This window comes from Mycteria americana, chromosome 3 (assembly GCF_035582795.1).
Source record: "Mycteria americana isolate JAX WOST 10 ecotype Jacksonville Zoo and Gardens chromosome 3, USCA_MyAme_1.0, whole genome shotgun sequence".
In the NCBI taxonomy this organism is placed as follows: Eukaryota; Metazoa; Chordata; class Aves; order Ciconiiformes; family Ciconiidae; genus Mycteria; species Mycteria americana.
In genome coordinates this window covers 42,259,342-42,274,575 of record NC_134367.1, presented here as the reverse complement: position 1 = coordinate 42,274,575, position 15,234 = coordinate 42,259,342, and the positions used below count along the sequence as shown (strand labels likewise).

Genomic DNA, 15,234 nt, shown 5'->3' with positions numbered 1-15,234 from the left:
GTCACAGGGGTGGTTCACTTCTCCCTCTCCCTTTTCAGACCATGAAAATCATTTTGCTGAAATCTGACAATGACATTGTAGACTTGGTGCAGGCATTGCTTGGTTTTGACTTGTGTAGTTCCACCTGCCAGCAGAGCCCTGCAGTATTTTTAGAGAACATATAGCTGAATGCTAGTTGTGTGCCACTAAGTATTAAAGCATTGCTTGATTCTGAAATTAATGAAAGTGACAATGTTTTTGCATTTTCTCTTGCTTGAAGTAAAAAGTATTCTGTAACGTGCAGGGCTCAGCAATGGGAAAACCGTAACCTTTTTGGCTTGTTGTTAGATTTTATACTGCTTGCTGTGGCGTGACCGGTTCTGGACAGTCTCTGACACTGTGACAGTGGATTCACCAGGGTTGTCACTTCTGTCTCTGCACTGGCACTGGGTTATGAAGCATCTAATTGACAGAATTCCTCAGATGCTTATCGGATCAGATCAGCACAAGTGAGAGGCTTTGATTTGTGTTTCTGTTAAATGGTTGTATAAAATTACCCTTTTGTTAATATTATAGCTAATTAACATTGTTTGCTGTTAGTGTCCAAGTTGTGTTCCATTAGTGATGCAAGTGCAATGTATTAAATAGCTGTTCACTTTTAAAATTCATGTTTCTTAGCATTGGGCCACTTCTGGCTCAAACAATCATCTAGAATTTTTACCCAGTTTCTGTACTTTGAAGTTAGGTTGCCCCTTTAGTGGAAGGTTAAGAGAAAGGACTTTCCTTTCTTGTGCGTCTTTTTGACTTTTTTCTGAAATTCTGAGTTAACTGTGTGGGCTTTTTTTTTAATCTCCAAGGGCTTCCAAGGAAATTCAATCTGTTTCACAGCACATTCAGAGCTGCTTGGCCAATCCTGCTGGTATTTCTGCCAGTATGAAGATATTACAGAAGTCTCTAGGAAGACCTCTTCCTTTTAAGGTATTAGTATTCTGTTTGCAAAAGATTTGTATTTCCAGCGATGTCCAAATATGCTTTAAAGTAACCATAAAGATTTGCAGAGCTTGCTCTCCAGGCCAGCAAAAATACATTCCTTTTGGACTTGTTAGATTGATTAACATATGCTGAAATTGCCTTTTTAATGTACATCTTTTTTGTGAAATATATGTTATCCAGATAGCTTTTCTACTATTAATTATGCTTTGTATAGATGGCAGTTATTTAATATAGAGTGGTGCACAAACATAAAAATATTACTACTTGCTCTATTCTGGAGATTTGTGAATTTCAGTATGCCACTTGCTTATTTAGTGAACATATGTGTATATAGAGTAGACCATGTACTTCCTTTTATACAGCATAGGATGGGGCTGCCTTATGACTTACTAAGACACGGCCTCTAAACTGACAGCTTTTTTTCTTAAGTTATTTCACCAACTGGTGTCATTCAATAAAAAATTCTTACAGTAAATTTTTCTAAAGAATATAAGTCCCTTTTTTAAAAGCAGGGCACAGATAGACATGTAGGTTGCTCATGTTGGTGATTAGTAATTAGACCTAGGTTTTTATGGCCTTAAGTCTCAAAGATACTCAGCTGTTCAAAAATGCACATAGTTACTTTATGGGACTTCAAAGAACATTCAGTGGTTACTGAGAATTTTGGGAGATTTTTCTAGGCAAATGTATTTAAATTGCAGGTGTAAAATGCCAGTTTCTTTTAAGTGTCAGTAGCTTCTGTTGTTTATTAATTTGTGTATTTATTGCCCTTAGTTTAGGTAAGTTGCCATTTTGAGATATTGTTTGTCTGCATAATCTATGTAGTTTCTTCATGAAGGAAAAAAAAAAAAGCCTTGACAAGGAGGAATTGTGGCCAACTATTTAGATTTCTGTCTTCCTGCTGTATTGAGGGCTACAAAGGAATTGTTAAGTTGTTGCAGGTCGGTTTATATATACTTGTACTTCAGTTGTGCGCATGTGGATTTGAAATCTTAGTTCTGACTGCAGTCACAGATCTTGTTTGTTGTTTTGTTAGCACTGCTGAAATAAACTGCCACTTGTTCAAACATTCTTTTCGTGTTTCCAGGATAAACTGGGTGTGGAATGTTTTTCTCAGTTAAAAATTCTCAGCAAACCACTTAACATCTTGGAGCTAAGATTGGCCTTTGGAGAAAGTAGATGGCAAGAAAAAATGTGCTGTCTGAAAATTGCTGCCACTGGATGGAAGATGAAGAAAGCATTGCTGCAAGCTGATGGCCTGATAATTAGAGCCAGTCACTTAGAAGATGTTAGTCTGGGTAGGTAACACTTTTGAAGAGCCTAACAGGATGGTTTCTGCTATCTCCATTCTTTTTGTATACAAATGGAAAGGATGCAAAATGTTCACTGGAAAGAAATATAGTACGTGCATTTATGTGCCTCTTATGCTCTGTCAAACAGGTCAGCTAAAGATTTTTTTGAAAGCTGTACATTCACAATTGAGAGCAGAAGGAGTTATATGTAATCATTCAGAAGAAAGGTTTACTGAGGATACCATCTCCAACCAGCTAGACCCTGCCTTGTTAAACCAGCTCTGCAGTCGGGTTCAGCTGTGGCCTGCAATGGAATACATAGGCGTGCTCTGGCAGTACAAACTGACAGCAGATTATGTGGCCAAGGCTTGTGCAAGAAGGTAAGAAGAAGGTTGGGGAAAGAAATCCTATATTCCTTTCATGAGATTCAGAATCCCTAGCTAAAAGCTGTAACTTTGGTACTTTATATTTTTATGTAAATCTGTGCATGCACACACACATATATGGCTGTGTGTATATGCATATATATTTGTGGTGCACACATGCTTATATATATTTATGTATATAAATGCATATGCACTCATTGTCTGCATGCAGAATTGCACTTGGGCAGCTATAAAAAGTATCAGCAAAGGGAGTAGTTTAGTGTTATATTGAGGAAGCAGTTTTCTTCTTTTCTAACTTACTTCATTGATGCAAATTATAGGAATGCTGATGTCGAAGCCCGTTGGAGTAAACACATTAGACTCTAGAAATTGCTCTATTAATGGTAGAATGGATTACAGGTGGAGGAAAACTAAAACCTTTTATGTAGTAAATGGTACATAGTATTTTTTCCTTTTGGAAATACATAGTATTTGCCTTTTAATGACATAGAAGAGTCCTTCATATTAGGAACTAACATGAAGATGTTTATCGCCATGTTGCTGGGGGCTACTGCAGAATGACTGAGTTAGACCTGGTGATGGAGAAAGTACACTAGTATGCTTGCTTCCTTTCGTGTAAACCACATACATATACTTGTAGTTTAAATGAACATTATTAATTTAAAAAGTATTACCGTTCTTTTAAGGGGCCAAGTTTGTTTGTTTTTTTGATTGTTTTACCATTCCTTAAAAGAGAGCTCTTCATTTATGGATTTCAGTGGAAGTAATTTTCTGTACAGTGAGACTCCTAGAATCACTGATTCACTCTTGAATTCAACAAAGTTCTGATTTTCACAAGAACTGTAAAGCTGGAAGACAATTTGTCTCCAAATATTTTGTATGTTTTGCTGAACATGTAGCTTACAGCTTTGAGTGCTTGTCCTTCTCCAATGTTTAAAATGCTGTCATTTTAACCTTTTGGGGAGTCTTCGTTATTGTGACTTCGCCTGCCATTCTCAATTTGGTTTACTATCCAAATGATTTATTTCATGTGCCCTGCTTAAGCATTACTTAAGCAGTATTTCTTTTACCTGCTACAGGGAGAACTGCAGTCAAGAACTAAGCATATGTTCAGATCTAGTTCAGCTTATAGCTTTTTGCCTGAAGTTGACACCAGCTGCTTCTCACCAGCTATCTGGACTGTGGCACTTGTTACACCTTAATGAAGTAAGAACAAGTTTTAGTTTGTTTAATCTTGCAGAAGTTTTCAACAGACTCTTCAAAATAGGCATCTCTCTCTAAGCTTTTTGACATGTGGTTTTTCTACCTGTGCCTGACAATAACTGTTCCTTCTTTTAATGAGAAAGGCTATTAACGGTGAGCCTGCAAAAGGCGTAATTAAAACACAACATTAGAACATAAATAAAACACAAGGAAGTCTTAAATAACATAGTTCTATATGATCTAGGTTGGTATTGTTCCATTCATCTATCTGTGACCTAATGGAAAACAGGAAATTGATTGAATGGCAGGTGCCAGCCTGGTTGTATCTATGTATTCAAAGTAATTTTATGCTGAAAAATAATTGCCTCTGTTCCTGTGTCTCTAAATTTTTTTTAGGTCTGTGTTGCAAATCCAATAGACTGAGACAGTTGTTTGATGCATTTTCTGTAGAGCATTTAATATGTCAGAGAAATTCTGATTGGTTAATATTTAGCTATGATACAGTGGTGGTGGTATTCCCACAAAGCGCAGTAAACTAGCAAGTTCATTTTGAATGCTTTGGAGCAGAATGTTGGATATCTTTATCTGTTTCATGCTTACGCAACCTCGTGTATCGTAACAAAAGGCTGCACAGTTGTAGACTAGAGGCTGTATTCTGAAAACTTGCTCTGTAAACACACTGCGTGTTCCACAGACAGAAGGAGGCAGCGCAGACCTCAGAAAGCGTACTCTTTTTGTTGAGAAGAGATGCAAGCAAATGCTATGTGAATTTGAAAAGGATCTTGAGGAATATCTTGTACTATCCCTACTGAAAAAGTGTCATACTCTCTTTTTCTTTTGTGTGTGTGTGCTTGATTCTCTTGCTCCCTGTAAATTATTCTCAGCTCTAGGTTTTTCTGTCTCCTTAGATATCCCCTGAAGAAATGTCTATACTGTCATCTCAACTAGTTAATGCTGCATTAGCATCCTTTTGGAGCAGTACTTTCACCACAGACCCAGATTACTGGTTGACTTGGAGGCCACTACCTGCAACAGAGGAAAAGAACTTTTCTAAATCCCATCTGAACTGTTCTATGAAGGTTTGTCCCTTCTGATCTAATCAAATAACTAGGCTGAATACTCTTTTATTAAATAATTCAATAGTTTTCTAGCGCAATACTGTAAGTTCTAGCATAGTCAGTGCACGTTGCATCTGAACAATCTAACTCTTAATCTCTTAATTTAGGGCCCAGGTATTTTGACCCGAGCCGTTTTCTCAAAGTGCTTCTTTGAAATTCTAACTAGCAGCAGCAAGACAAGCCAGTGGGATGTGAGTGGGCTTCCTGTTTTGTCATCATCCCATGTGACACTGGGAGAATGGATGGAGAGAGCACAGCAGCTTCATGAAGTCAGCACAGCACTGTGGACCAACCTGGCTGTCTCTTCAATAGCAGATTTTAGGTATTAAGACCTCTCTTCCACATATATGTTGTTTAAATCAGGCATGTTACAGAAGTTTGCTTACCATGTGTAAACTTTTTTCATTTCTTTACCTCCAGATACACAGATGCTAGACTACAAGGAATAATGCTAGGCAGACAACTCTCTGCCCTGGTAGATCTGGTTCCAATGGATCTTCAAGAAGAATTTTTGGAGTGCTGTGAGAAGCTCTACCTCAAGGACCCTGTTGCGTATGAGTACCTTCTCAAGATACTTAGAAGCATCACTGATCAGGAGTTACTTCCTAAAGAATTCCTGTTTCTCCTGCTCACTTGCTTGCAGCAGTTCTTTGGGGAAGGGCTTAAGGAGTTACCAGAGACAGCTTGGCGAGGAAGCCTCTGGGTGAATATTGGTTTGGTGCAGATCCAGGTGTGGCTTCCACAGACCAGGTTTGATCCGGCTGTTAAAAGAGAATACAAGCTCAAGTATGCAAAGGAAGAGGTGAGTGTGGAGCTGAGTTGGCTTTTACCTCTGTAATGTATAAAATCAAAGCAAAGGAGTTTGGCTTGGGTGTTCTTGGGCAAATCTTTGGTCATGACTTTTAAACTACACAGTTAGAACTTCTTTTAGTGTCCAAGAAGATGATGTACCTACTTGGTTACCAAAACCCGAACCTCAGAGAATGGTTTATTCTTTCCTTTTTAGTTATACCAGCTGGAGTGTCAATGGAAAACAAATGACTTCTCATCCCAGCTGCATACAGGAAAAAGTATTGAAGATGAAGCAGTCAGCAACTATATGCATCCCCATCTCAGGTAACATCTCTTTTAGATACTTAACTCTTGTCTTTTAGATTGGAAATTTTATCTTTGGATGCTCGGACTCTAAAAGCTTTTGTCCACAGCTTTACAATTTTTGTGTTCTTCTGTAGAAATAAGTGTTGCGGATTTGAAGGTATCAATTTGCATGTTGAGGTGGTAAAGAAAAATACAGAAGCTATTCAGTTTGCTTGCAGTGACTAAGGAATTGTCTGTACACACTTCATACTGCTGTAAACACAACGATTAAAAGCAGTGGCCTTCATATCTTGATAAAAGTGAAGCTATGCCCAGAAGTGAAAATAAAGCCATATATCTAAATTATGATAGGTTCATTAAAATGTGACAATGATATCAACAAATTGAAATGAGATAGAATGTGCATCTATCAGTGTAACTCTTCAAGGCCTCAATAGGTGCCAGTGCTGTTTTGCGGAGTTCTTGGACTGATTTGTACTGAGTGGAAATCTCCAGATGTGTTTAGGGTGCAACAGCCTTTGCCTAGGTGCTGTTGATGAATTAAATATCTTACCACATAGAGTACTTGAGGAGGAAATTTTAAGTGAACAGAGATTTCTCCTTTGTGCGGCTTTCCAGGTGTTCCTTGTACATGGAGATAAAAAGTGGGTATTATTAATGATTTTGCACTATTAATGGAAGGGTTTGATTTCATCATTATACACGTAGAGGATCTGATAGTTCTATGGTATTGCTTGAAGAGAACGATAGTCACTGAAAGCAAGTTCTGAATAGCTGAGTTTTACCAATTGCTTCCAGTAATGCTACTTTTTCCTTAATGCTTACAGGTCAGGTAGCAAGCACAAAAGTAATTGAAGTTTGTTGAAGTATGGGGGGAAAAGAGAAGTACATATGCATGCTATACAGGTGTCGCTTCTTGTTTTTTCCTTATTTGCTGTTTTACACAAACTAGCAGAATATTTCTGATGAATCTTTTTATATATCTAACTTATATAAACATATTTATATATAATCTAACATGAAATATGTTTATATGTCTAAACTGGTCAATGTTATTTCTTAACAGACTGTTGTATGAAAGAATGCAAAGGTTGAAGGAGCAAATAAGCAGCCTTTCCAGAAAAAAGGCCTTCAGGCCTCCAGCTCCACCCTATGATTGCTTATACCAGGAGGCTCACCAGTACATCAACAGCATAGCACGGGTTTCTTCAGTCCAAGATCTTTTAGCCCGCCTTCTGCAGTTCCTCCGTGGGGAAAGACCTAAATCACTCCAGGCGATACAAAACCTGTTAAATGAAGAAGCATCTTGGCAACAATCACACCATCAGTTTAGAAAACACCTGGCAGAGGAGTATGCTGTATTCCCTGATGCCATCATTCCTCTGCAAGCTGCTGTCTTACAGTTGCAACATGGCATGCGATTAGTGGCTTCTGAAGTTTATACAGTGCTCAAAAGCTTTGTGTGTCCAGCTGATCTGACCAACCTCCTCACTTCTCTGTTGACGTTTCCTTCTATTGGCCGTGCCTTCCCCACTCACTTTGCTCATGCAGAAATTTTATGCTCGGTGAATTCAGTTGAGGTCCTTCATGGACTTAAAAAGTTTTCTCTGAAGCACTCTGAAGGAGAATCTGAGGGAGTAGAGCAGCCGTGCCCAACACTGGAACAGCTCCTAGTGAATGCTTTGTTGCATCTTCGATGCCATGTACTGTCCAGAGGAGAGATGGACCAGAAAACTCTGCAGCTTTTTAGACATCTGTGTCAGGTAACATCTGAATGCCAGTGGCCAGGTTTCTTGCACTGAACTACCTTGTCCCCAGTACAAGACAGACATGGATCTGTTAAAGTGGGTTGAGAGGAGGGCCACAAAAATTATCAGAGGGCTGGAACACCCCTCCTGTGAAGAAAGGCTGAGAGAGTTGGGGTTGTTCAGCCTGGAGAAGAGAAGGCTCTGCAGAGGCCTTATTGTGGCTTTTCAGTATATAAAGGCAGCTTATAAGGATGGAAAGAGACTTTTTACCAAGGCTTGTAGGACAAGGCACAATGGTTTTAAACTGAAAGAGGGTAGGTTTAGATTGGACATAAGGAAGAAATTCTTTACGATGAGGGTGGTGAGACACTGGAACAGGTTGCCCAGAGGAGTTGTGGACGCCTCATCCCTGGAAGTGTTGAAGGCCAGGTTGGATGGGGCTTTGAGCAACTTGATCTAGTGGAAGATGTCCCTGCCCATGGCAGGGGCATTGGACTAGATGATCTTTGGAGGTCCCTTCCAACCCAAGTTATTCTGTGATTCTACCTTGGTAATTGTCAGTATAATGTTCTGAAACTTTTCTTTTTTTTCCATTGAATTGGTAAAAGATAATTTTAACATAATCTAAAACATTGGATTAACTTGGTGGGATTTATCAAGACATAAAATTATAGCCTGTAATGGTTACCAAAGTTTTTATTTATAAAAAAACTCCAACAAAACCCAAAACCACACAAAAACCCCCCAAAAACTTTGTAGAGAGTTTATTTATAAAATGGTTAAGAAAGGAGACTAGGACTTGGCCAAGCACTCTGTTGCATACTGTTTTCTGTGCTTTTTTGTCATTGGTTTGTTGAGGGCAATTTACAAATCTTCCTTCAAGTTAGATGGCTTTCATTTATACTGTTGTAGACTGTAGAGGAGGAGAGCGCCAAACAAGATAGATGCTGCCCCTTTGAAATATGAGGTGATGGGGTGATTTTAAACATTAACTTGTGTAAAAGCATGCTGCTTTGTGTTTCCATAGGCAATTATAAATGAATGGGATGAACAGGAACGCCGTGCCCAAGAGCGGGAGGCAATGGAACACAGTCTGTACAGATACAGAAGTAAAAGGCATGGGAAAGGACGGAGTGAGGAAGAGGAGGAGGAAGAAGAATTTAGGAGGAGATTTCCCCTTCACGAAAAGGTAGCATCTGTAATGAAACACAAAAAGTATGTCTGAAGTAGCTCCTGAAAAGGCATGCTATAAGTAAAATGAGATGAGGAATGAAGCAGTTTTTCCTTCAGCCAGAAGAAAAATGTGCGGTAGATTTTGATGGAATGGTATTAAGTACTGTGCTTTTAGTTTGTTTTCCCTTCTGCTTGTAGAAAGTTTTTGGAATTAACTTCTGGACTTGAATTCTACTGTGGTTCAGCTTGAATAATCCCAAGTTACTGAATGACAATATCATTACTTATTTGTTGTAAAATTCTGGAGTTTGATTCATTTGGCGAGTAAGATCTGCTGAGGTTTAATTACCTCTGAAGAAGGCTAATCTCTTTGATTAAATAAAGCTGTGAGATTTTTTCAAATTTAACTGGCCTGCATTACTGAGCGATTTTTGAAGTGTCTTCACCAAGCAATGTTGAGCAGTACAGAAATCCACAAGACAATTATGTGTGTCACTGTGTTATTGGGGTGTAATAGGTCAGATCTTCAAGCGACCAAACAGTGTAGAGGTGGTTTATCAGCAGATAAGGCTGCTGCTGCTTTTTCTGAAAGAGGTTTGGTTGGCAGCAGCTCAGGCCTCACTGTACTGCACTCTTGCCTGCTGTGGTTATGCCCCTTAATTGTTCTATTCACCTGTGTTCTGTTTCAGACTGATATCTGAGCTGTGAGGTAGGCAGTGTTACCTATATAGTGCCAGCTCCAAGTCATTAGCACATTGTCACAATGCCAAAAAATGCAAAAAGCGTGGTGGGGAAGGGAGGCGTTAAAGGAAGAAATTATAATTGACCTTTGACTATCATGTAATTTGCAGGACTTTGAAGATATCACAGCTCAGGCAAGCCTGGAAGAAAAAATGGAAACTGAAGATCCATTGGAAGACCAGCTGGAAGTTGATAGAGCCCTTTTGTCCAAGAGCTCTATGCAAACAGTAATGATGGTTCATCAACAGTTGTGCTTAAACTTTGCTCGATCCCTGTGGTATCAACAGAGTCTGCCTTCTCATCAAGCCAAACATTATTTCAGTACATTTATTTCCTGCTATCAGACTGGTGCATGCCTGGTGTCGCAATTCTATCCTTTAATTGGTAAGATTGCTAGTAATATTTCAGATGTGCAGGTTTAGCTTTGTAATGATTTGTTTCAAACTATAATCGTATTGCAGGTCAAGAAACAGACCTGTTGTGGGGAAAACGCACAAATGTAAATTTTCTTTTTCCAAAGAATTTGCTCCATCTTCAGAATTGTCTTGGTGGAATGCTTTGGTTTTATTCTTTTATGGATTTGGTTTTTATTCCATTTGTTAATATATAAGACCAACACAGTTTAAGAATAAACTGAAGCTACTCTACTAAGTGAAATTTTGATCTGCATCTGCATAATCCTGTGGAAATTATGCATTTGCATAATCCTATGGAAGACAGTCCACTTGCAGAAATTTCCCACAATTAAAATGTGCAATGAAGTTCATAAAAGAATTGGTTTAAATGGAGCTTCTATAATAATTTAAAAAAAGTGGTGGGTTTTTTACCCTGAATTTTGGCACACTTGATGTGTAAATCATTATAATAATGTGCAAGACCTCAGGGTCTTCACCTCTCAAAGCAGATCTATGCTTCAGTTCAGTTCTGATCTAATAAATGTATATGTGTGCAGTTAAGAAGCAGCAGATAATGCAACAGGGCTGCTGTTTCTACACTAACTTATTTTTCTGTTCATACCTGAGGGTGTAATACATCTGAATTTTTTTGTGTGTTGGATTATTTTTTCACAGAGCCTTGTTACTAATTTTATAGTAAATATCTCTTTGATGTGAATTTATGCAGAGGAACTGTGGTCTCCTGACAGGATCACAGCCCACCTTTTAGGATGCTGATTTTACTTCTATACGAAAATTTGATAAAATAGAGGATGTAAACTTTAAGTATGTGTCTCTTCTTCCATACTCCCATCTCATTGCTTATGTGTGGCATATTCTTACATCCTCGTAATACATAACATGCTAAGGCTTGGGATACAGGAAAAAAACTTTTTCTATTCAGCTGTAAAAAGAATTAATAGCATGTGTGATGTCTTCCTTTTTTTGCTTCCTAGGTGCTGAAATGAATGATAGTCTTTTGGGAAGCCAACTGCTAGTTAGCACTCTTCTTCACAATACCTTTTTTGAGGAATTAACTTCAGATCTTGTGCTGCAGCAGGATGGCCCATATGACTTTTACCAGCATCCTAATATTCAGCAAGTCCGACAGTGCCAACCTGTACTTGATAATTTTGCTAAAGAAGTAAATGGGTTACTGCAGGAATGGCCAGAGCATCCAGTACTTGTGCAGGTAAAGACACCTCAACAAATGTTTGGGGAAAACTGGAGCATTTTAGAATTGCATTTGTGTGTAAATACGTGTATGGATATGCATAGACATGTGCATGCATACACTTGCCTAGATATTGTCTGTATTACTTATGCAGATGTTTTGAAGTCAATACCTCTTTCTTCTTAAGAGGTATTAGGTATTATTAGTTGTTCTGTTTTAGTTATGAAAAGTTAAGTGGTATTCACTGCCTACTCTGATCTTACAGCTTTAAGCAATCTTCAGCCTGCCATACCTCTAAGATTCTTGAGGTCTCTTGCTGTTTGGGCTCCTGTTTTTTCCCAAAATGCTTTCTTTCATAGTGCTTTAAAATGGATATCTTTGGTCCCCCTTATGGGGCCTGTGTGGCTCTCAGGTTATATTTCTTAGAGTAATGCAGAAACTCAGAATCGATTGGAACTCTTTGCATTAGGTCATTTGTGCTTCTTTCCCCAAGCGCGCTGGCCTTCACTGAACTACTAGTGAGCTTATACTAAAACAAGGAAGCAGTTTAAAATAAAAAAAATTATTCTTACCTCTTGCAGAGGAGGGTTATGCTAATACAAATTAGCTTAACTTCATGACTACTTCTGTTGAAGATCAGTTACTACAGGTTGAACGCTTGTTTTTTATTCTGCAGCTGTTAGTTGTGATGGATAGAATCCGGAGTTTTGCACTCTCTTGTCCTCTCTCGAAGTTCCTGAATGGCTTGGAAATCCTTCTTGCAAAGGCACAGGTACAAAAAGAGCTAAGGGAAACTTATTTTGTCTTTTATGTTTCCTTACTTGTGTTGGTACCATGAGAAAAACAACTAAAAGCTGTCTGCTTGCCAGGATTTGGGGAAGTGAACTTGCTCCATGCTGTAGGTTTAAGGAGTAGGAATGTAATCCACAGTACTGCATGAGTCTTGCTACGCAAAGACTTAATTTCTGGATTTGTATAAAGTGAAATTTTTTTTCTTTTTTTTTTTTTTCTTTTTTCTCAGGACTGGGAAGAAAATGCTAGCCGAGCTTTGTCCTTGCGAAAACATCTTGATCTGGTCACACAGCTGATTATTCAGTGGCGTAGATTGGAGTTGAAGTAAGAACTGTCCTTCCCTACTGCTTTTTCTTAGATGCTGTAAGCTTCTGTCTCTGTCCAGAGACACATTCCAATGCAGAATTGCCTTAATCATGGAACATGCTTCTGTGTGTGTCTGTGTCTGCCCTAGTAACAATGTGGGGAAAAAAACCCAAAGTAGCAGCTGTACTGGCTCAGAATGAGCATGTCCAGCCCATGGTGACCCTATGTATATGCCTCAGGAGGAGTAGAAGCAGGACAGATAACTATAGTACTTCATCCTAATATTTTCCCAATGTTCTCCTGTTTTCTTCCTAGGGTTTACTGAGCCTGCAGTGGTTTGTCTAACAACCCCCATTAAATTTTCCTTAAAATTATTGTCAAGCCTCCTGTTAAGACCATGTAAAATTTTTATATTCACAGTATGCCATGATCAGAAATTCCACAAGTCTACCTCAAGTTTTGTGAAAATAAAATTTTGAACCTGGCTCTAACTGGTTTTGTTTTCCCATCCCTAGTTCCTGCATTTCTTCTGTCATATTTAAATAGTGGCAAAGCAGTGATCCTCAAGAGTTGAGTATGTATATTAAGCATATGTGCAGATTATTCCATCCTGTAAAATTTTCCTTTAGTTTAGTAGAAACAGAGAATAAAGTTTTTGTGTTGTTTTGGAGCCCAAACTACCCACGATATTTCTGCTTTATTTTTTTTCTTCTCTCCCTTTCCTTATTGTTTTCAGTTGCTGGTCAGTAAGTTTGGACAATATTATGAAGCAGCACGTAGAGAAATCCACAAAGCACTGGTTCTCAATCTATCAGATGATTGAGAAGTATGTTCAAGAACAGACAGAGGCAAACACAGAAGGTAAGTGCTGTCCTTATATGAATGTGTGATACAGTTCCAGCAATTACTAAGGATGCATAATTAAGGTCCTAAATGCCAGAGTTTGACAATGCACTTTCAGGTGTAGTTCTTGTCCCCTTTGCCCTACAATAAATTCCATGACTGCATAGGGTCTTCCATACAGAGTGAACTTCGCTTGGTATGTATTTCTGGAACCACTTGTGTCTCTCATAGGGCCAACATTGTAGGTGGTGTAAAGAAAAAAGATGTCTGTAGAAAGCATCTGAAACAAAGTAGAGCTGTGGTAACTGCATGTCATGCATATATAAACATTTCAAACAGATTTGGAGGGTAGGAGGCCTCCATCTGCAGCTGGAAAAGGCACCTCATTTTTTTTAACTGCAGAAAGCATAATTAATATCCCAGCTGAACTGCTTTTAACATTCTGTATAAAGCCTAAAGAATTCTTACAGTATGTTTTGGTACATACTGTTCTTAGCAAATCTGTCTGCAGGTGTACATGTTATGTAAAATAGGGGAAAGAATATAGCTCTCAGTCCCTTGCCTCCCAAAATTTAATGAAATTGTAAAGATGAAAGTAGCATCCTGTGGCATGAGGCAGGGTTCTTCCAATCTCCTGACTAAATAATGCACTTACTTGATGAGCTTTAGATCCTTAGGTTATTTTACATCATCTCCAAGTGGACAGCATGTCGTCTTCCATAAATAATGCTCTAAAGACACTGTATTTTCTACCAGATTCTTCTAAGATCTATTTCTGTCTTCATGATTTTTTGAGGAGTTAAGGAACTGGCAGTGACTAATTTGTAATATGGCTCATCATAACCGAAAAAGCCATTCATTCAATAGCAAGTATTCTTTAAATACTTGATGCACTCTGAAATTGGACATGTAGCTGGCCTCCTCAGTTGCTATGTTACTGCTGCCTCTCTTCTCCCCTCTCCTTTCTTCCACTGTGTTGTTTGTTGGTTTTACTTATTATTAAATTAGAATTCTTCCCCCCCACACCCCCTTTTCATATTTTGTTTTGAACCTTTCCTAATAGAGACCTGATACTTAGTTGGAAGTTTACAAAGAGCAGACAACAGTTTTCACGTAGAAGGGTTTTTTTCATTGTGTTCTTCCCCTTTCCTTCTAAATTTCTGGTACAACGTTCAGAAACTGAGCAAATGGATCTGAAAACACTGGTCAGCACACTACAAGCTTTCATTGAAGGATCCACGCTGGGAGAGTTTCATGCACGACTTCAAGCACTACTGGTTTTCCACTGCCATGTCTTGCTGATGCCTCAAGTAGCAGAAAAGGGTAAGTTGTTAGCATTACATGTGTTGAGTATTCTTTGCGACAACCTGACCATCAGATGTTCAAGACTTTCCAAACAGATCACTAAGCTCATAAATACAACACAAGTCTATGCTGCTGTTTTTCCCATTTTAATGAAGAGTACTGTTGGTCAGTTTACCTCATCTTTTGGTGTTGCTAAGCTTCATGGTTACAAAAAAACCAAGGATGCATTTCTCCTCTTGATACCGAAGAATATCCTGTTTTAAAATAAGCTTGTTATTGTCTGTCCCTTCTAGATGTTCTGTGCAGCATCCTGTGGAATCTATACAATTATTATAAGCAGTTTTCGGAGTGTGTTGAGGCCAGAATCACTGAACTTCGTCAACCTATAGAAAAGGAACTTAAGGTAAAAGGAAACTTTGCTCAGACAATATACTGATCTAATTAAAGGAACAGTGGAACAGATATTATTTGAATTTGTATATAATAGTTCTGGCCACTGAAATCTATACTATAATTCACATTTTCTTTGGCAAGAATTTATTTTTGGGGTGGGGGGTTAGTTAAGTCTTTAATGTTTGGTCGGTACCATTTAGCCGTGGAGGCTTATACCCAGTAGTGAAGCCCCTTTGGATTTCACAACATTTGGCTA

At 38.5% G+C, this 15,234-nt stretch overlaps 1 protein-coding gene across 1 annotated transcript in view; it reads left to right on the top strand.

Annotated features, from left to right (window-relative positions):
- The window catches only part of MDN1 (midasin AAA ATPase 1), a 106,403-nt gene that overhangs the window by 62,430 nt on the left and 28,739 nt on the right, over nt 1-15,234 (top strand). The window contains exons 54-71 of the mRNA XM_075498374.1: nt 328-488; nt 837-957; nt 2,060-2,270; nt 2,413-2,644; nt 3,730-3,856; nt 4,762-4,932; nt 5,079-5,293; nt 5,392-5,773; nt 5,978-6,087; nt 7,136-7,832; nt 8,845-9,006; nt 9,842-10,115; nt 11,122-11,357; nt 12,016-12,111; nt 12,361-12,455; nt 13,174-13,298; nt 14,457-14,603; nt 14,879-14,988. Coding sequence (XP_075354489.1) covers nt 328-488; nt 837-957; nt 2,060-2,270; nt 2,413-2,644; nt 3,730-3,856; nt 4,762-4,932; nt 5,079-5,293; nt 5,392-5,773; nt 5,978-6,087; nt 7,136-7,832; nt 8,845-9,006; nt 9,842-10,115; nt 11,122-11,357; nt 12,016-12,111; nt 12,361-12,455; nt 13,174-13,298; nt 14,457-14,603; nt 14,879-14,988 — 3,672 coding nt within the window. The remainder of the gene's footprint in view (nt 1-327; nt 489-836; nt 958-2,059; nt 2,271-2,412; nt 2,645-3,729; nt 3,857-4,761; nt 4,933-5,078; nt 5,294-5,391; nt 5,774-5,977; nt 6,088-7,135; nt 7,833-8,844; nt 9,007-9,841; nt 10,116-11,121; nt 11,358-12,015; nt 12,112-12,360; nt 12,456-13,173; nt 13,299-14,456; nt 14,604-14,878; nt 14,989-15,234) is intronic.